This window comes from Pristis pectinata, chromosome 1 (genome assembly GCF_009764475.1).
Source record: "Pristis pectinata isolate sPriPec2 chromosome 1, sPriPec2.1.pri, whole genome shotgun sequence".
Classification (NCBI taxonomy): Eukaryota; Metazoa; Chordata; class Chondrichthyes; order Rhinopristiformes; family Pristidae; genus Pristis; species Pristis pectinata.
The window spans coordinates 26,487,548-26,509,987 of NC_067405.1; the positions used below are offsets into that span (position 1 = coordinate 26,487,548).

Genomic DNA, 22,440 nt, shown 5'->3' on the forward strand with positions numbered 1-22,440 from the left:
TTGAACTGAAACGTTAATTCTGTTTCTTTTTCTACAGATGGATATTTTTGTTTTTATTTCAAAATTTGGGCACTTTGTTTTATTTTCTTCGGTCTGGTATAACTCCTCTGAACTGTTTCCAATGCATTACCATCCTTCATAAGGGCATAAGAAATAGGAGTAGGCATACCTTGAGCCTGCTCTGCCATTCATTCACATTTTCCACCTCAGTGCCACTTCTCTGCACTACCCACATTTCTCTTGATTCCCTTCACATCCAAAAATCTATTGATTTCCATTTTGAATGACACAACTAAGCCTCCCAGAGCAAAGAATTGCAAAGGCTCACCGCTCTCTGTGAAGAAATTTCTCCTCATATCCATCCTAAGTGTCCTATCTCTTAATTCTGAGACTGTGTCCCTTGGTTATAGACTTCGCAGCCAAGGGAAACATCCACCCTTAAGACTTCTGTAAGTTTCAATGAGGCCTCCTCTTATTCTTCTAAATTCGAGAGAATACGGTCCCAGTCTTCTCAATTTCTCCTCATACAGCAAGCATGGAACCTCTCTCGTGATTCATCACTGAATTCTGTCTATGGCAAAGACATCCTTTCTTGGGTAAGGAGATTAAGCTTTTATACAATTCTCCTACTGTAGTCTTACCAAGGCACTAAACAATTATGAATTCCACATTCCTGCATTCAAATGCTCTTGTAATAAAGGCTAATATATTATTTATCATCCTAATTACTTGCTGCATCTGTATGTTGTATGACTTATATGCAAGAACATCCAAGTCCCTTTGAATATTAGTATTGGTATTGGTTTATTATTGTCACTTGTACCAAGGTACAGTGAAAAGCTTGTCTTACAAACCGATCATACAGGTCAATTCATGACACAGTGCAGTTACATTGAGTTAGTATAGAGTGCATTGATGTAGTACAGGTAAAAACAATAACAGTACAGAGAAAGTGCAGTGCAATAAGGTGCAAGGTCACAACAAGGTAGATTGTGAGGTCATAGTCCATCCCATTGTATAAGGGAACCGTTCAATAGTCTTATCACTGGGGTAGAAGCTGTCCTTAAGTCTGGTGGTACGTGTCCTCAGGCTCCTGTATCTTCAACCCAATGGAAGAGGAGAGAAGAGAGAATGTCCCAGGTGGGTGGGTTCTTTGATTATGCTGGCTGCTACCAATTTCATATTTTCCCAATTCCATATTTTCACATGTTATAGTCCATATGCAAGATCTTTGCCAGATCCTTGCCCTATCACTTAACCCATCTGTATTCCATTGGAGCATACTTTTGTCTTCTTCATAACTTAATTTAGTCATAGAATTATACAGCATGGAAACAGCCCTTTGGTCCAACTCGCCCATGCCGACCGAAATGTCTGTCTGAGCTGGTCCCATTTGCCTGTGTTTGGCCCATATCCCTCTAGGGCTCTTACATTTTTCTTACATATATTTGTGTCTTCAGCAAATTTAGCAACTTTATCTCTGTGCTTTCATCTAATGTTGCCTAGCAGAAAAGAACCCATTTACACCTGATTGTTGTTTCCTGTTAGTCAGCTTGTCTTCCATCTACACCAACGTTACCTCCTACATTCTGCAATTTATTTTCCACAACAACTTTGAAAGCAGCACTTCACTGAATGCCCTCTGGGAATTTAAGTATACTCTGTCCATTGTTTCCTTTCATTTATAGCACATGTTTCTTGTTCAAAAAATTTTAGTGGTGAGGTGGGAGTAACTGCTATTGATATCAAGACAGTACTTGATTGATAGTGACATCATTAAGCCCTGGTAAAACTGAAGTCAGTGATCATTAAAAGGAAAATACTAATAATTGAAATAGTACCTCACACAGAGGAAGATGGTTGTGATTGTGGGAGGTCAACCATCCCCAAATTGGGACATTGCCGCAGGAGTTGCTCGGAGCTGTGTCTTAGGTCCTACCGTCTGAAGCTTTTTCATCAATGACCATCCTTCCATCATAAAGTCAGAAGTGTGGATTCTTGCTGATGACTGCATAATGTTTGAGTCCGTTCTTAGCCTCAGAAAATAATACTGTCCATCCATGCGTGGACCAAGACTTGGACCAAAGTCAGCCATGGGCTGATCATTGGCAAATAAGTAATCATTTTCAACAAGAGGAAGTCTAAACCTTCTACCCTTAGCATTCAATGCCATCACTACCCACCCTCAACATTCACTCCCTTTATCATTGATTCATTATGGCTGCAGTGTATGCCGTTTACAAAATGCATTGTAATTACTCACCAAAACTATCCTATCAGCACCTCCTAAGACAGTAACCTCGAGCCATAAGGGGGAGGACTGAAAGGTGATGAACTGCCACCACCTGCAGTTTCTCCTCCAGGTTTCACACCATCCTGACTTGGATGTATTCAGTATTCCCTCAGCGTTGCTCGGTCAAAATTGAGGAACTCTTTATGCCAAAGCATTTTAGGAGTACTCTCACCAGAAAGCTGCTGCAGTTCAAGATGGCAGCTCACTCCCATTTCTGCAATAACAGTTAAGGAATGGGCAATACATTATAGTCTTGCTAACGATCACACATCCCATAAATAGATTTGATAAGCCACTAAAATCAATGTTCTATCATACTTCTCAATGCACCAAAGAATTTCCTGCCCTGTTTAAGACAGTCCTAATTAAATGAAGGAAGCAGCTAAGCATTTTGTGATATTTGTTTCACCTTTTTTGTGAGGTGGACCTTTTTAGATCACTCCGCAAGATTCAACTTAGTTGTCTTGATTCAGGAAGATTAGGCTGACTTTCCCTGCAAGTTCCCATTGTGAGGATCCCAAGGTCAGTATTTATTTCAGAAGTCCAAACATGAGTCCAAACTGATGACCCCAACTCCCACCCTAATATATTTCTCTAACAGTTTTGTCTAAGTTCTTTGCTGTTAATTATGGGTTCAGATTTTTAATCTGCACATACTTTGCCATTGTACAAGAAAATCTGAAGTGATCAGCTAAAATGTTGACAGGCACAAATGATAAAAGTTACCATTTGCCACCTTTGCTGTCTACTGGATAGTACTGACATATTTTAATTTTTTTTTACCTCAGATTGTTTGATATAAGCATAATTTTCCAGTTGAGCAGTTCCAACACAATAGTGTAGCTATTTGTGGTTCTTTCAGTGTCGGCAGCTGGTGTTGGTTAAGGGTCTCTTAAGAAACGTTAATGGGAGGTTCAAATATGCCAAAAATCTGTCTCCATCCTGACTGATGCAAATTGAATCTCTTTCAGTAATACACTTTTGGGAAAACATTCCATACACTTTTGTACCTTTTGAATACTTTAACATTCCAGTCATTGCTACTAGAATGGAGCCCATCCAACCAATTGCATCTGCCACTTCCCTTTTGCCTTCTGGCAGACCAGGCCAAACTTCTAAGACTCTCACAGCCCTGACTATAGTGGACGGCATCATTTTCTGCTTTCATCTAACTTCCCTCAAGCTTGCTGTGAGCTCATCTTATTCACGAGACACTACTCCAGTTTCTTTAACCCCATTCCTATTGAACTCCTGATCATCCATCTTCTCCTTGTGGTACCTGTATTGTTGACAGTTCTCGCCATCCTGGCAACACTCCCCCCTCTTCACATTTGTAGTCATCGCATAGCCCCTCACAAAAACCTTTAAACCAACTTGCAATCTAACACCCCAGCTCCAAATCCCATTACCTCTCCTCAGTTCTTGAATGTTTTTTTTAATGTAGGACTCTGGGTTTGAATCTGTTTTCCTTTGGAACTTTGTACTTTTTTTCTTGGATGAGTCCAAGATGAGCTATTTACCAGTGAGAGAGTGAAAGTGAATGCATCCTCTCTGTCAGCTTCTCAGTTAAGAATATCTATAATACATTGAGGAATTGTTGATGATTGACTAATCAGCTCATTCATGAAGTCTTCAGTGATTGGTCTGTAATGTGGCTGAGTTTCTTCCAATTCAGGCCGAGATAATCCAGCAAATGAAATACTACCAAGAGTTTTTCCAGCTTGGCGAATAACAGGAACTTACCAGAGTATGTTTAAATTCAATAAGCTGTATATAGGTAGATCCATCTTGTTTAATTACACTGAATTACTCCATCCTTTGATAAGTCCAATGTGATTTTGTAGGGACAGAGTGTATGCTCAATATTTGACAGATCAAATTGGACTTACATTGATCTAAGTCGTTTAGTGTGAAGATATTTAAAAGATGGTGATGAGTTTTCATGTGTCAGGCATCCCTTTGACCAAACGAATGTAGAGTCAATTACTGAAGCAGCAGATACTGCTGCATGGAGTACTTTACGATAAACAGTAATCCATCACACTCACTGCAGGTCATAAACTCTGGAGAAGGATGCTCTGGACAAGTTTTATTAATCACAATGAGTGTTTAAGCAGTTTGTAGGGAACCCACAATCCCAAAACAAATCATAAATATTTATGTTGCATACTCTAATAATGTTATTATTAGATATGCTTAAAAGGAACTATTTGAATCCTTAGAAATGTATTTCTAACCTGCAAGGAAAATTGGACCATGATCAGTGCACAAGGAAATCAAATGGAAAGTAAGATTGTCTGAGGTGGAAAGTTTGTGGTTGATTCCATTAAATTCCATCAAGCAGGTTAAGTTAAAATTGCTCCCTAATAGGATACAATGCCAGTTTCTGAATATAGAGTCACATAACACAGACATGGCCACTTTGGCCCACTATGTCCATGCCAGCCATCAAGTACCTATCTATACTAATCCCATTTACCAGCTCTTAATCTGCAGCCTTAGTCATTCTAGTGCTTGTCCAGATACTTCTTAAATGTTGCGAGAGTACCTGCTTCCACCAGCCACTCGGGCAGTTCGTTCCAAATTCTAGTCACTCCCTGGGTGAAAAAGTTATCCCTCAAACACCCTCCAAACGCCTTACACCTTGCCATAAACCTTAGTATCTAGATTTAGGTAGTTTTTCCATGCGGGAAAGTTCTCTCTATCTACCCTTTCTATATCCCTCAAAATTTTGTACACACCCTTTAGCCTCCTCTTCTATAAAAGAAACAATCCCAACCTATTCAGTGTTCTCATAACTAAAATATTCCATCCTATTGAATCCCCTCTGTACCTTCTGTGTTGCAATCAATTCCTTCCAATTGTATGGTCATCAGAACTGTACATAACCATATATAACTGTACATAAGTTGTACCATAACCTCCCTTATATATTCTGTGAAGGCAAGTGTCCAATATGTTTCCTTCTCCAGTTTATCTAAGCTGTGCTGCCAACTTCTGCGATCCTTGGACTTCTATAGCAAAATCCCTCTGTTCATCAATGTTTCTTAAGGCTCTCTTATTCATTGTGTTTTCATTTAATGTGCACCACAAACAGCATTTAATGATATATTAGGCAATTTAGACAGAAGACACTCACCAAAAATATATTTTGTAGGCATGATTGACCTTCTAAAATAGTTTGCTATTTCCAAGTGATGTATGACCAATGGTTGATTCATTGCATTTGTCCAATAAAATGCACCTACCTGGACATAGGGACATAATAGGATTAAATGAGGTATCAGAAATGAGTTACATGCACTTGGTTCTTCTCTCCATGTAGACCTGTACTGAGATTGGAAAATATTGATCCTAATATTTTGAAGCATGTTTTTTCAAGGACATATATAGGTAGAATGAAACATTGTGGGATTTACTAAGGTTGTGTGTTACTTCATCAATACCAAGAAAATAAAACCATCAATTCTGCTGAAAAATTTGAATGAAAACAGAAGTAAACATTAGTAGTAGTGCTTACAATGAGGGGAGGAATGCAGTGAAGACAGTGAAGACATCCCCCACCCTTATTCATTTATAATGTGTCAGCAATTGTATTTTTCTCAAAGTACAGAAATCTTGAGTGGAGATTCAAAGTAACTGTGTATTATTATGAATATTGTAGGTCTGTGACAATCATTACGGATGCAGGGACTCAACCCGAAATTCTGGCTATCACTTTGCCTCCACAGAGGCTGCTTGAACCATTGAGTTTACTTTAGCTCCAAAATCTACAGGGGTTGGGCACATGTTTCCTTCTCTCTCTGTCACTCTATCCTTACCACTTGTCCATTCACAGAGTCTGACTTCTCTTATGACATGGTAGAATATTAAACTTCTGGTCAATTTCTAGGTTTGTGTACTGCAAACTATCCCTTACCTTTCCAGCTACCCATACAGCCAAGGGGGTCTGTTAATCCAGCTACATTTAGCCACTTTTTCCATAGGCATTGCTACAGCATGTTATGAAAATGTTTATATCAGAGATTTGTCAGTTGTTGGCACATGAACAGTCAAGTCCTGCTCTTGGTAATTGTATCTAGTTTACTCTGGCATAATTAAGGTTGTAAACTGGTAATGTCTGCATGCTGACCACCATTGCCAATACTTGTGTCATATGAAGCTTCTGATTAAGCAGTAATGAATTTTAGTCCTCTGTACAGAATAAGCTAATTTTAGTGAAATAAAAACCAAAAACTGCTGCAAGTATTTCTGTAGGTCAGACATCATCTGTGGATAGAGAAATAGAGTTAATATTTCAGGTTGATGACCTTTCATCAAAACTGGGAAAACAGGGATATTTTAAGATGTGTGTCTGTGTGTGTCTGTGTGATGGGGGGATAGAACTAAGAGAATGTTTGTGTTTGAGTGGAAACTGAGAGAAAATGGATAACACAGATCGATGTCTGCTGAGAGAGGATGGTGAAGGCAAGTTTGGATATGCCAGCAGGTCAAGCAGCACCTTTGGAAAGAGAAAAACCAAGTCACATCAGAACTGGCCAGCAATTGAAAAGCAAAACAAAACTCTGCAGATTCCAGAATTCTGAAATAAAAAGAGACAATACCAGAAACAGTCAGCAGGCCAGACAACATCTGCAGACAAAAAGGTGCACCTCCATGACCCTTACCATCGAAAGGCAAAGATACAAAACAGCTAATCTGCCCCTCTCCCCACAAACACTGCCTACCTGAACACTCCCAGCATTCCTTGCTCTTGTAAGAGAAATGGCTAGTTCTTACACAAACTGGAAAGGCTTGTTATCTGAAATTGCTGAATTCAATGTTGTTTCTTGAGGGCTATTTCATTCCTCATTTTTAGATGAAAGATATGTTATTGTTCCTCAAGCGTACATTGGGTTTGATTGGACCAGTGTAAGAGGCCAAAGGTGTTGAAGTCAGAGTGGGAGTAGTGTAGAGAATAAAAGCAACAGACGACTAGAAGCTCAGGATTACTCTTGTGGACTGAACAAAACTTTTCTGTGAAGCAGGTGTCCAGTATGCATTAGGGTTCTCAAATGCATCTCCTACAGTTTTGTGGGAAGGTCTTGTGAGAACGGGAATGAGCATTGGTGAACCTGGAAATGTGAACCAGGCTATTACAGAGGGAAAAGTCTCTTTGGAATATTGGAAGAAGAGTGGAAGAGCTGTCTGCTGGTGACATCTTACTGAAGGTGGTGGAAACTACAGAGGATGATCTGCTGTATGGATTTTGATGGGGGAGAGGACGAGAACAAGGCATCTCTATCTTTGCTGTGGGTGAGAAGAGGGGGGGTGAGAGCAGAAGTGTAGTAAATTGAACAGATGCAGACAAGAGTCCCATAAATATGGTGAAGACACCATGGCTAAGAATATAGGAGGACAGATGGAAAGCAGTAGGTGCTGTCATCAGAAGAGATGACATTGAGCTGGTAAAGCTGGAAAAATGAGTTGAGGTCATTAAAGGAAGTAGGATGGGTGGATGTTTAGTCAAGATAGCTATGGGAACTAAATGGGCTTTTATTGGATATTGGTCACGAATCTATCCCCTGAGATGGAGACATAGGTGAAGAAAGGAATGGGAAGAGTCAGAGTGGACCATAAGTACAAGGTGGTCTCTTAAGTCTTCACCTATCACAGACATTCCTTTTGTTCTCCCCATTGCTCTCCCTTCTCTGCAACTTAAAACATCTGTTTTCCAACTTCCTGTCAAAAGGCCATCAACCTGAAACATAACTATTTATCTCTCTACAGATGCTGCCAGACCAGCTGAGTATCTTCTGTTTATATTTCAGATTTACTTAATCTGAAGGTTCAGCTTCTCAAAGTTTGCACTTGACTTGGAATATGTGAACAATTTGAAAAGAGTGGCAGAGTATATTCTCTCTATTGAAGATAGAAGGAAAGAACAACCAGCCTTGTCAGAATTATTACTGGTCCAGTAACAGAGAGGTTCCGATATCTAAATAAACCCCAAGTTGTTTTTCTTTCCTCCTCCTCTTCCTGAAGACATTACTTGCTTAGTGGGTATTAGAACTAGTGTTAGATTTTTAAAGATTCATAATGTAAACTAGTGTGGTGATAAAAATGAAGTAATTTTATTTAATTAACATAACAGGTGCACAAAATAAAGCAGATACATGATCCAGTCATGTGCAACATCACCAGGTCAAATCAGACCAAATGTTTGGTTGTCATTCTATGTGCCTTCCACGACCTCTCTACCCTAAATTTGCTGCCTCAGGTCTGCATTCACAAAAATCCTCTACAGTTCTGTAGGGACATATCTACATCCATTTAAAGTTGCAGTTCAGTCATATGCAATCTTTTTTTCCCTGTCTTTGAGTGTGGAGCAGGAGACCACTAAATTATCAAAAGACTGAAAATTCATGCTTGCCTATTCAGCAAGCCACTTTTAATTTCATTTGCATTTCAGCACTTGCAGATTTTGCAATTTAACTTTATAGAAATTCCTTGTTGAATGAAACCCATCTTGGAAACATAATTCTTGTGACTGCCTGTGCAGAACTTTAAGGCATCCCTTAGTCACAGCAATTTGCCATCCCTTAATTCCTGAATTTAGCTAACCTTCTGTATATTTGGACTCAACTTTCTGTACTTCTCCCTAATCAGCTCTTTCCATGGATTTTCTTGTAGACTTACTTACTCTTTCTCTGTACCATGCATTTAATTATTTCATGGCAGGGGACTGAAATGTACACCGTGGGAATCTGTGATCTTGTTAACTGTATCTTTCCTGAGGCTGGAATGTCACTTAAAGATCTCTTATCTTGTTAATAGCTCCATATTTTATGTCAGTGCATTGTAAGAAGCAGATTAGGCCAATTTTTTTAACCCATCATTCCTATGTCTTTAATTTTAACAGTGCTTTGTGGCCTGAATATTCAGGAGTAAGAAAACTTAGTACTTTGCAACTGAATATGTATCTTATTGAATTGCTTCCCGAGTAATGCATTGCTGCCTTTACATTCAATCATTTTATAATAAAGTGATTAGAGGAATCTATCATACTATGTATTCAATTTAAAATTAATCCCAAATTACCTGCACATCGTATCAAATATCCCGTTAAATTTTATTCTACCACTATCCTATTATCAACAAAAGAACACAGAAAGGTTATCTAACTGGCTACTCTTCATCAGAACATGTGTTGCGATTTTGACCGGTTACTCCACCAACAGTAGCTTTGGGCAGATGAGTCTAATTCAATTTTAATTCAATGTCTATACGAGCACAAACCCAGCAGGGATCATTGAAATTGGAGTCCTGGCTAATATTTTCTCCTTCCAGAAACTATGGATTTTGATGTCACCTGCTGCACCCTAATTGTGCCTTATCAAGCACAGCAAAAACTAGACAGAACAAGGACAATGCTCTTCATTCATGGGTGAGACAGGAAGGCACATTGTTGATTAATATCTGTTTATAGAAACTTACTGAAACAGCACAATTGTGCAACTGAAATTTGTAAATGCATCCTTTCATCAAATTATGGCCTGCTTATATGCCATCCGTGTATTATTCACTGGATTTTGACATGCCCTTAAATGCTATTATGTTTTGTACCTTCTCGATAAGAGTGCCATCTGTGGTCTTTCTCCCCATGAACCATTAGTTGCTGGAATTCAGTTCATTTGGCTCTTTTGTTAAAAGCATATTGCACAATGACTTTTCCTTACACAGCCACAATGTCTTACAATAACTTGTTGTAAATCCAGCTCTCCGCAGGCCTCCTTAAAGGTAACATGTCAGACATTATATAAATTATGGTGTCAAAAACGTTATGAAGCACACCACACAGACACTTCCATCTCAGTGACACTTGCAGAAGGACAGACAACAGTAACAATTACATGTGAATATCAGCATGCATCATGTCTCAAATATATGAGTACCAGCCTAATATCCAGTAAATTAAGGAGAAGCCCACCATCATTTTCTTAAAGCAACTAAGAGGAAATGAAAAGCCCCTATTATGTCACTTGCATCTTGATAACAAACTGAAAGCAATGAAACAATTAATTTCTCATAAATTAGTGGAGAGGAATTTCATTAATGTGCATTGGGTTCATAAATTAATATTGCACTGTGTTTTCCCTTTTTCCTCATTTCTTGCTCGATATGACCTTACTGGACTAAAAGAGTGGAAGTGAACCTGTGGTTTCCTGATAACGACATCAGCTGCAAAGTGAGGGGGTAGCAATTTGTTAAATCAGCTGTAAATGCCGGTATTAGTGCAATGCCTTGTGCATACAGTACGTGGATATTTTCCTCAAGTCTTGGGGACCAGCAACATACCCTTGAAGGTATGGTTTGACCAGAGCACTACAAAACTTGAGAATGACTCCTTCTGACTTCTGCTGTTTAGTATACAACATTCTATTGGTGCTCTGCATTAGTTGGCTTTATTGAGTGCAAGATCTATTTAAATACCTAAGCTTTTGCGACTTTACCCTTACCTATTTCAACAATATTTATAAATATTTAGTTTGTCCTTTTATCCTTATTAGGTGTGGTACTTTACATTCATCAATAATGCTCTGCTATCTTACCCAACTCGTTAAATAATTTCTGGTCAGCTTTTTTTCCTAATAAATAATTCCATTATTATACATAGATTCAGCATTATTGGGGCTTAAGTTGAATTTTCAATTTGCAACCATTTTCCATATTAGTACATTAGCTTGTTTCCAATCTATAGATACTTGCACCATGTCTATGGTTGCTCTCAATGATTGTACCTCACAGACCTCCTCTGTAATCATTTTCAAAGTCAGATTAACACACAATTTTCTAATAATGTATCATTTTTGAACTCTATTTAGTTTATATACGTACTCACATATATCAAAGTCACTGATATTGTCTGCAAATTGCTGTTGGGGAAGGTCATTTTGCTGATGTTCTGTCTGGTGAATGTTTGGATGAAGTAATCACTAAGAATGTTTACTGTCTTGTGCTGACCGGCTATTTGGAACTTGTTATTACCTTTTATGTTTGTTGCCCATTTTCTGACTGCCGTTTTACTAATGAAATACAAAATAATATCTTAGTCATAATTTATTCTTCATAGGTTGAACTTTGCCCTCATAATCAACATTTTAATGTGGTTGCACACATACTTCTATTTTAAATCCATCCCTTCCTGCACAATTTTGTAAAGTTCTTTTTATTCTTTTATTTCACATTGATTAACTAATCTCAGCCAAGTCTGGTTTTACTTATCTACTTAAACTACCATTTTTAAGCAAAGTGTGAATTATACACTGAAGTGTTTTGGAACAGTTTGCTTTTGTTGTTGTCAGTTCGTCACTTTAAAGTTAAATGTGCCTAATTCTAGTCTTTGAGAAATGCATTTCAGATCCCGCGGGTGTGCTGTCACGACAAGCCAGAATTGTAGCTTCACAAAAGCGTTCTCTGACAGCAGTGTGAACTTTTCCATTTCCAAAATTAAGGGCTCATTGAGATGTGCAATTTATGACAAGTTATGGAAAGCTTGCCACTGAAAACATGTCCTCCAGGATTTGGATTAAAGAATCTTAATTTGTTTTATGCAAAGCTATGGCTCCAAAGTGATACTTGATGTAATAACCCATTATGCATCGGAGTTCTTGTGCAATAGAATGAGCACTGCAGTGTGCTGGAAAGAGTTTCTGCATTATAATTGGTAGTTTATGAGCCAAAGAAGTAATACTGCCTTCAAATTAAAAGATTTTTTTTGTTTTAACTATATAAAACAAGACGTTTTACTTGAGCAATTTACAGTTCCCTTCTTGTGGTGATCTTTAGAGATGAACTTTGGAGCACACCATCTCTACAAATGCCTCTTCTACCTTTGGTAAAATCCTCATCTATTACTTCATCACAGAAATGTGACAATTCTGACAGATTCCTGATCTTTCTCCATTGTTCAACACTCTGTAAACATGAGATTATCCAAAACTCTTATGCACAAGTCCTAACTGATACCAAATGCCATTCAATCATCATCCCTACATTTTTCAAGTAACACTTTGCTCTCTTTCCTTGTTCTGATGAAGGGTATTTGATCTGAAACATTGTTTCTCTATCCACACTGTTGGCCTACATTTGCCTACTTAAAGTACATCTCAACTATAAAGTGTTCACCCTTGTTTTTTGATAGCTCCAAGGCATTGGCCCTCTTTCTCCACCTAATTTCCTCCAGCAGCAGAACCGTCCAAGATCTCTACCCTCTTCCTTTCTGGCTTCTTGATCATTCCTGAATATAATAACTGAATCATTAATGGTCACAGCTTCAGCTACCAAGCTCTGGAATTCCCTCCATAAACCATACTGCCTCTCTTTGCTCCTTGTCCCATAAGAAACAATAATTCAACTAAACCTTTGGTCATCAGCCCTAATAGCTTCTTATATGGCTCAATATGAAACTTGATATAATATCACTGCATTGAAGTGCATTGAGGCATTTTGCTACACTATAAAAAATACATGAATATGAGTTGCTGTGGTCGTACAAGTTGTTCTCTTCATGAAGCTAAACCACAGAATCAATGTGTAAAATTTCATTGACTGGATTACAAACCTTATTATGATTACAAATCACCTGATTACAAACATTTGTACTAATTTTTAACTTTTCAGAGATCAGTTTCTCAATTTCTTCAAAGTAATTTGTAACTTTCTCTGACATGCCTGACTTGTCCCTGAAGGGCAAACATTTGTTTTGAGCAATGTTTAAGCTTTAATTGTTGGACTTGTGTGGGAGATTAGTAGAAGCTGAAGTTCATAAATGCTGATCATTCTGCCTTTCATCAGCCTCTTTTGTTTGACAGAATTTTATTCATAATTTCGATAATATGCCTTGCAAAGAATATCTTTATTGTTAGCTTAACTGGACTTCACAAAGTGTGTTTTACCAACTTAGCAGGGGGATAAAAAAGTAAATTCACATAAGATATTTATATGTGAAGCAAAATATGGGCATGTCCAAAACATTTAGTAAAAACCGAAACATTCCAAGCAATGAGTAACAAACAGGTCAGATATTTTGAAATGTATAACAGCTGTCAACAGCATAGTTTCTGAACAAAACATTTATCACAATAACAGACATAGTCATATTTTGATAAATAATGTTTCTTTCTGCTAAATTTGAAACATTGACAGAACTACACACTTATAAATTCAGTAAGGCAGATATTTTAAAACCCCCAGCAAATCCTAAATTAGCACTATTGTACTTTGCATTTTGAAAAGTGATGTCTGAATGTGGATATCACAGTATTTGAATACTGTTCATTGGGTGCATATTTCAGTTTCTTCCATACCCTTGTCTATTAATAATTAGAAGCATTAAATCCATTTTGAACAAATCTATTTGTGTTTTCTGTGAACCTCATATACATCAGTATTGTTTATTTAATTAGTTAATAAAATATTAAATGACAAATGCAATGTATTTAATAATAACTTTCTTGATCTTATTGTATTCACCGGAAAAGCCTTGTTCCTTTTAGAAATGGTTGACTAGCAACATTTACTGTTGGAAAGTACTTGGAAAACTAATTGGTATCTTGTAATTCATCCGATAGCACATTGACACCACTTACTAGACTTCTTTCTCTAAATATAGAGTATACAGTTTTCAAACCAAGATTTTATCCCTTCCTAAATTACATATGAGCAGTGCCTATACATTGATTAAATCAATATTTTTTAAACCTTATCTAAATAGATTCACATGCATTCAAAGTTTATTTTTGCTATGTCAAGCAAAAGATGTTGGTAAAAGTTTTGGTAATTAGGATAGATGAATACTAAAAGTAAACTTAAAAAGTTACTGATTACTTATGTGAATAATAAGATTAGTGAAGAAAATTGGTTGGTGGCAGGAATTGCGTAATTAACCTAGATCTCTTTCGCCCAGTGGAATTTGTGTTGCTTACTCATTAATGTGATTGTAGCATCCAGTCAGTGCCAGTCATGCTGTTAAATTAATTAGCACTTCAGTCAGGGGTCCCAATTTTAAAAGTGGTCTGCACCAGTAGAAACCAGCCAGTGTTCATTAGAGCCAGCCATGCACTTCTTCAAGGGGAAGTAGATTGTGTCTTTAGAACTGGTCCAAGTGAACGTTGAGGCAAAAGTAACTTGATTCAACAATAATGACTCAACACACAAAAGAGGGTGCTCCATATTCTAATGCTGCCCAAACTCTTCAAAGAAGTTAATAAAGAAAAGAGGTATGATCTGTCTCAGAAGGACCACAGAAATACATTGCTGTTTTCTCAAACTATATCTTGTTTAAACTTGGAAAAAATTAGGAGTGGTACTGTTGATTCTTCGCTTAAATCTGAAGATATTTGGAGTCCATTTATTCAATATTTTCACATGATATAGATCCCCTTTCAATAATTCTCCAATTTAGAGGAACAGAGTTGATGACAGAGTATTGCTCTGTTTCTACTGAGAAATTTCAGTCCAGTCTTTTTTTTTCTTTTTTTTTGTTCGTTTTGAAATTTTTCTGTTTAGTTTAGTTTGATATATTGTTTATAATTTTTCTTATTGATTTGGGGATTTTTTCTCTTTCTTTTCTATAGAAATAGAAATCTTTTTCTTTCTTTTATATTATATTCACTTACTAAAAGATTGAGAGATCTACAGATTTTTTTTATATTTTGTTGTTCTTTATGATTATCTATGCTATGATTGTTCTCCTGATCTCTTTGTATTACATGTACAAACATTGATGTTATATATTAATCTGTATTCATTTGAAAATTAATAAAAAGTTTGAAAAAAATACATTGCTAAGGCAATGAGGAGTGATAAATTAGGAGGTGAATGCATGGAGCCAAGATTTATGAGGTTTGGGCATTTGCCAGTGGTAAATGTACCATGTGACTCCCTGTTCTTATCATATTTTGAACATTTAAACTCTTCTTAACAGATTCTAATGCACCCAACTAAGATTCTCCTTATTACAGGAGCATGTCGAGGTTAAGAAAGAAGCAGTGTTGGAGCTATTAAAAACCATTAAGTCCCTGGGGTCAAACAGGATATACGCCAGGTTACTATGGGAAGTGAGGGAAGAGATTGCGAGAACGTTAACGATGATCTTTGAGTCCTCCCTGGCCATAGGAGTGGTACTGGAGGATTGGAGGATGGCAAACTTTGTTCCATTGTTCAAGAAAGGTTAAAGGGATAATCCCGGGAATTATAGACCAGTGAGTCTTACATCAGTGTTAGGCAAACTATTGGAGAGGATTCTTAGGGACAGGATTTAGGAGCATTTGGAGAAGCGTAGTCTTATTAGGGATAGTCAACATGGCTTCATGCCTCATGAACCTAATAGAGTTTTTTGAGGAAGTGACAAGACAAATTGATGAAGTAGTGTGGTGGATGTGGTATATATAGATTTTAGCAAGGCGTTTGACAAGGTTCCCCATGGTAGGCTCATTCAGAAAGTCATGAGGTATGGGATTCATGGAAAATTGGCTGTGTGGATTCAGAATTGGCTTGCCCACAGAAGGCAGTGGGTGGTTGTAGAAGGGGAGTATTTGACCTGGAGGTCGGTGACCAGTGATGTTCTGCAGGGATCTGTTCTGGGACCCCTGCTCTTTGTGATTTTTATAAATGATTTGGATGATGAGGAAGCGGAAGGATGGGTTGGTAAGTTTTCATTGACGTGAAGGTTGATGGTGTAGTAGATAGTGAAAAGGCTTGTCATCAGTTGCAACGGGATTTAGACAGGATGCAGAACTGGGCGGAGAAGTGGCAGAGTGTGAAGTGATACACTTTGGAAGAACTTGAAGGCAGAGTACATGGTTAATGACAGGATTCTTAGCAGTGTGAAGGAACAGAGAGACCTTGGGGTCCAAATACATAGATCCCTTAAAGTTGCTGCACAAGTGGATAGGGCGGTTAAGAAGGCGTATACCATAGCACAATACAGCACAATACAGGCCCTTTGGCCCACCATGTTGTGCCAACCTTTAAACCAGGCCTAAGACTATCTAATGCCTTCCTCCCACATATGCCCCTATTTTAAATTCCTCCATATGCTTATCTAACAATCTCTTGAACTTGACCAACGTATCTGCCTCCACCACTACCCCAGGCAGCGCATTCCATGCACCAACCACTCTCTGGGTGTAAAACCTTCCTCTGATATCTCCCTTGAATTTCCCACCCATTACTTTAAAGCCATGCCCTATCATATTGAGCATGGGTGCCCTGGGAGAGAGGCGCTGGCTGTCCACTCTATCTATTCCTCTTAATATTTTGTATACCTCTATCAAGTCTCCTCTCATCCTCCTTCTCTCCAGTGTGCTGGCCTTCATTAGTCGGAGGATTGAGCTCGAGAGCCATGAGGTAATGTTGCTGCTCTATAAGACTCTGGTTGAACCATACTTGGAATATTGTGTTCAGTTCTGGTCGCCACATTTTAGGAAGGATGTGGAAGCTTTGGAGAAGGTGCAGAGGAGATTTACAAGGATGCTGCCTGGGTTCGAGAGCATGTCTTATAAGGAGATTTTGAGAGAGAGCAACAGAGGAGGAGAGGAGACTTATTAGAGGTATATAAGATTATGAGAGGCATAGGTAAGCCAGCATCTTCTCCCCAGGGTGGCAGTGGCCAATACTAAGACGTTATCCATTTAAAGTGCGTGGAAGAAAGTTCAAGGGGGATGTCAGAGATAGTTTTTTTTTACAGAGAGTGTGGTGGGTGCCTGGAATGCACTGCTGGAGGTGGTGCTAGGGGCCGATATGATAGGGCCATTTAAGAGACTATTAGATAGGCAGATGGATGAAAGAAAAATAGAGGGTTATGGGAGGTGAAGTAGAGAGGGGGATAGATTGAATGGGGATAAGGTTTATATAGGTTGGTACAACATTGTGGGCCAAAGGGCCTGAACTATACTGTAATGTTCTATGTTCTACATCTGAAACCTCTTTGCTTCAAAAAGTCTATAATTTTTTTATCCATCTCTCCTTTCCAAATGTATGTTTTAGTGGGACATATAAATTGAGGAGTGTCATTGCGCTGACCATGCTCTACTTTTGCTGTCCAATATGATCAAGCACAATAAAATAGCATTTGCTATTTGTCACAAGAATTTAGACAGATAAATTTTGTTCAGCTGTTAATAATATTGAACTTTTGTTACACTCTTCTCCCTCCCAATATAAAGTTACTGAAGGAGGATTTAGTACTTAGCTGCTAACGTCTTACAGGATTTGGGCAGCATCTTTTGATCCCATGTATCCTGGTAGATGTTGTCTCGTCAATGCAGCTGACATTTCACACAGATTTAATATGTGCGGTCCCAGTCATTCTAGGAGATCTTGGAACTCTGTCCATTTTGTCGCCACAAACAACAGAAAATGCTCTCTCCAAAATTTTGATGAGGACTAAGTTCTGTCAGGAGATTTCATTTAGTAGAGGATAATGATGAGTACTGAATGGTTGGATTTGGCAGAGTTTACGAAACTGCAACTGCCTAATGAGATGACATGATATTATATATCCCAAGAATAGAGTAGATTATTGCCATCACCTGGAACAGGATATCAAAGCTGCAGCATGGGGTTACTGAATAGTATCTGTTTAATTTGTGTTATTTCTTATTTTGTGTTTTATTTATTTTGGGATTGAGTACTGTATCAGCATTTATAATAGTAATTGTCAGGATGTTCAATGGGCTGGATGCACAGTAACATTTACGCTACAAAACAGGTGACATTGTTATAGATTCAATAATTTGCACATGGTTGACAGGAATTGTCTTCCCAGAAAATATTGAATACACTTTCCTTTATCTTTTTCCAAACTTTCTTCCTTTTGTGGTTGGCATAAAAATCTTCTTGACAACTGTGAGTGGTTAGGTATGTTTAGTTCTAATGAGTTTAAAATTGAAATAGGTAAAACTAAGTTATGTTTGTCTTATTATAGAAGAAGGAAATATCTGTGTTTGCATTGAAATTAACCATATTTTTAAATCATCAGCAGCATTTATTTGCCGTTAGAGTGATTTTTCAGTGTGTCTACTTAAGTAGACAAGAATTTAAGCTCAAATTTATTGTGGACGCTTTTCCATTTTTAAGATCGGCCTCCTGAGATTACTGATCTGGAGAATAGTGGCTTCTGTGATATTCGAATCTATGAATGCAATAGAATCAGAGTATTTGGCCTGGGCTTCAGGGACTCTCCTCACCTCCAGTGTGAATTTATCAGCCTGACGGTAAGGGCCTTCTTGTGTAGTGATTTGAAAGCATGTGTCCCTTCAGACCTCCTTCATCCTTAGAGCAGATCATACTGTAAATAAAATTGAACTGCAACAAAAAATTGTATTAACTGGCATGAACTGTAAATTTAGTGAATGGTTATGCTATGACAACCATTTTTAAAAATAAAATACTTCCATCATGAAACACCTATAAGTAAGATTCTGATTTATGTTTAAGTAAGGAATAACGGCTTTCTTCCTGCAAAAAAAAATGAGATAATGGCTGATAAGAGGTATTTTCCAAGAGCATTTGAGTGATTGAATACGTTTGGCTGGACACGTTGTGCACACACACAATGAAAAGCAAATTCCAATAAAGGCTACTTCTATCCATGTTACTTAGTATAAATCAGGTAGGCTTAAAAGAAGAGGTTGTTATCCCAAGATGCTGACCATACAAGATTATGTTAAGAATAAAATAATAAATATCAACATGTACAAGCTAGAAACAAGTCTTTACTGATCTGTATAGTGTTGATTATGGACTGGGAGCATGCACCGGTGATCATGTGAATGGATTGGATTGAGTTGCTTGGATTCAGGGATTGTGTTTTTGAAAGGATCATAGCCTTCTACAGTGAAGAGGTCACATTTTGGGATACACTGGCCCCACCCAAACAAACCACTGGTTAGACAGGCTTGGGAGAAACCAAGATGTCTACAGCTCTTAGACACTGGCAGATCAAGGTTACAGATTGCAATTCCAACAGAATAGTAAATGATAGTTTGAGTGTTATCTTGTAACTGGCTTGGTCAGTGAGAGCGATTACAACCTGGGATGAAAATGATCACACCATGAGGGTAGGAGTGGTAATCAAGGTACAGTTGTGATGCCCCAGATCATTGTACATAGAATTTAATGATGGCCCATCTGACAAGAAATGTAGGCTGAGGCTGAAAGGAAAACTGAGCAGTTAAAAGCAAAACCTTCCTGGGAAGAGGTGACCCAACAGTTTGGCCAAGGCATGCTAACTTGCTAAGGAGATCGATAAATGACATTGTGATATAGAGCCAAAGGCTGTGACAAAGTTGTATGGCAGTTAATGGGAATGTGATATATCCAGAGGTGAGTTTGCAATAGCACTGGGCAGTACCAGGATTTAATAGACCTTGTGTGATATAAAGAGAATACCGAAGACATTTGTTGAGAAGCATTGATTTGCTGTGCTGATTGTTTTGGTGTCTGCTGGTAATCGAGGCCAGTATAGTGTCTTTTGTTCTGCTAGTGATGCTGCTTACTGAGGCAGATATCAGGGGTTGAATCACCAGCAGAACAGCCTTTGATGAAGGTAGTAAATTTACAACCAACAACATTATCTGATATAACAACATATCAAACATTATGCTACATGGGTACACTCAGGGATTAAAGTATCACTTACAGTATTATACACCAAAGTCTGTGTGTTTTAGTTATTCATGGGTAAGCACACTGAGCAACTAGGAGCAGAAAATTGCCAACTTTGTTCCTACACTGTGCACATTGACCTCATTTAGTACTGCCATTTCTCAGTGTCCCTCTGCAATGTGCCTGCTACCTATAATCAAACAGTCACTGCCAGAAGTATACTTCCATCAACACATAACCAAACTCAGTGTTCAAGCAACATTCAAGGATCCCTGCATAGATAATGACTGCCAAGACAAGCTGCTTGATGATAGTGGGGCAAGGAATTGGTGACAGTGGAGAAAAGGGACAGGGTGGTGATGGAAATACCTGAAAAAGTTGCCAAAAAGATGAAAGAAAATTTGGATTTCTGCAATTCATAAAATATCTAGAGAGGGAGGTTGACAGACTCATGCTGACACAATGGAGGGCATCCTTCTAAAGATTGCTGCATTGCGGAAGAATAGAATATCTTAAGGTGATAATGTAGGAAAAATATCCTCACCTTGTCGAACATAAAACTGAAAAGATATCTCAATATACTTATTTAAGTCATTTTGCTGATTTATATATTTTGCTGAATTTATGTTGTAAGGCTTATAGATAATGACATTTATTAAGAGTGATTTGTTGTGGCAGGTGGTTTATTATTGCTTTGATCTGCTTAGAAAACAGGATTTTCACTGCTTCAGGGAGCTTCTTTATAAAATTGGAGTATTCTGGCAGCAGCTCAAGTGCAGAAATTCATGGGATTCATCGTGGAATGTTGAGGATTCTAATTCATTTGTCCCAGTCAAAGAATATACAGCAAGCTTATTTATCCTTGTAATCCATGCAGAATCTTATTTGCACCATACCTTGATGCCCAGTATGTAGTACTACAAAAGGACAAAATAGAGTCCTCAATGTTTTAAAATACCTTCAGTTCAAACTTTTGATTCCATCAATAATCTGTTTATAAAAAAAATTCTATTAAGTGGCATAGTCCTCAAAGCTTCTTCTACTTAACAGTGAAACCATTTCACAGCATGATTTTCCAACGGTTGCTGTTATCCCTTGCAGTCAGAGTAGTCAGGAAATTCAGACCTTAGTGCTACTATGAATTGTTACTTATTTGCTTTTTTGACATTAAACTATTGCTCCATCTACACTCTAAAATAGATATTCAAGGTCCCATTGTAGTATTGTACATGCCATAAAATGTTAGCAGTGGACAATTTAGCTCCCTGTGCCTACTCTGCCATTCAAAAAGATTATGGTTGAACTTTTATGTCATTGCCATTCTCCAGCATTAAATCCTGCATACCATGATTCTCTTAATATCTAAAAATATCCATCATGTCCTGGGAACATTGATCCCTGAATTTAATTGCTCCACTATTAGTGGCTCTGCCTACACCCATTAATATCCTTGGGTCTGGAATTCCCTCCTAAAACCTCTCTACCTTGCTGCTGCTTAAAACTAAGCTAGTATCTCCTCATGTGTTTTCTTGTTTAATAGTATTTTTGTGAAGTGTCTTAGACATGTTTTGTTATGCTATAAGTGATATACAATGCAAGTTGTTTTAGTTACCTCTTAACACCCATGAAAAATAGAATATCTCAACATTGTCTCATGCTGTTTATAGGGTCTTGCTCTGGGCAAATTAATTGTCATGCTTCATTTGTTACATTAGTAATTGCACTTCAAAGGTGCACCATGGGTTATTAGACACCTTGAAGCATCTTATATACATGAAAGGCACTGCATGAACACAAACAGGTTTTTTTCTCCACTGACTTGCATCGACAGTATGGACACAGTTTAAAAACCTACCCTACTTGACTCTTTAGTTTTAACACCTTAATAACTAGCTTGTCTTTAAATGGATTTATAAATTAGTAATGCACTGAGCAATATGTAATGATGGTGGAAAATTGAAACAGTGTTGGAAACAGACCTGTGTTCTAAGTATTCCTTGTGGGTCTCTTTTGTATCTGAAATGCCCGCACCATTTTACTGATTAAATAAGGTTCATTACAGGAGTTTCCCACTTTGGCAGTGGAGGACCTGGAATACATTTTGAGGCTCACGCATCATCAGGTCTGGTTAGTTCCATGACCCAAACAGGGAACTCATTTCTTTTTGTTTATTTGTTTTTAGAATCTGTGTGTTGCTAACAATTACAACATTTATTGTATATCCCTAATTGACTTTGAGAAGGTGGTCAAGTACCACCAATCACTTTCACCTCAGCTCTGGAGTTTGGCTCTGTAGTCTTTGTTTGGACCAGAACTATGACAAGCTCTGGAACTAAGTGGTCCTAGTGAAATCCAAATTTTGCATCGTTGAACAGATTATTGGTAAGTGCCGCTTGATAGTATTGTTGATCACACCATCACTTTGATGTTAGAGAGATAACTGATTGGGCTATAACTAGCCAAATTGGATTTATCCTTTTGTGAACGGGACATAC

General features: G+C 37.9%; 1 protein-coding gene across 1 annotated transcript in view; it reads left to right on the forward strand.

Moving 5' to 3' along the window:
* LOC127576271 (von Willebrand factor D and EGF domain-containing protein-like) overlaps nt 1–22,440 on the forward strand; it is a 199,871-nt gene that overhangs the window by 81,817 nt on the left and 95,614 nt on the right. Inside the window, exon 13 of the mRNA XM_052026761.1 lies at nt 18,416–18,552. Coding sequence (XP_051882721.1) covers nt 18,416–18,552 — 137 coding nt within the window. The remainder of the gene's footprint in view (nt 1–18,415; nt 18,553–22,440) is intronic.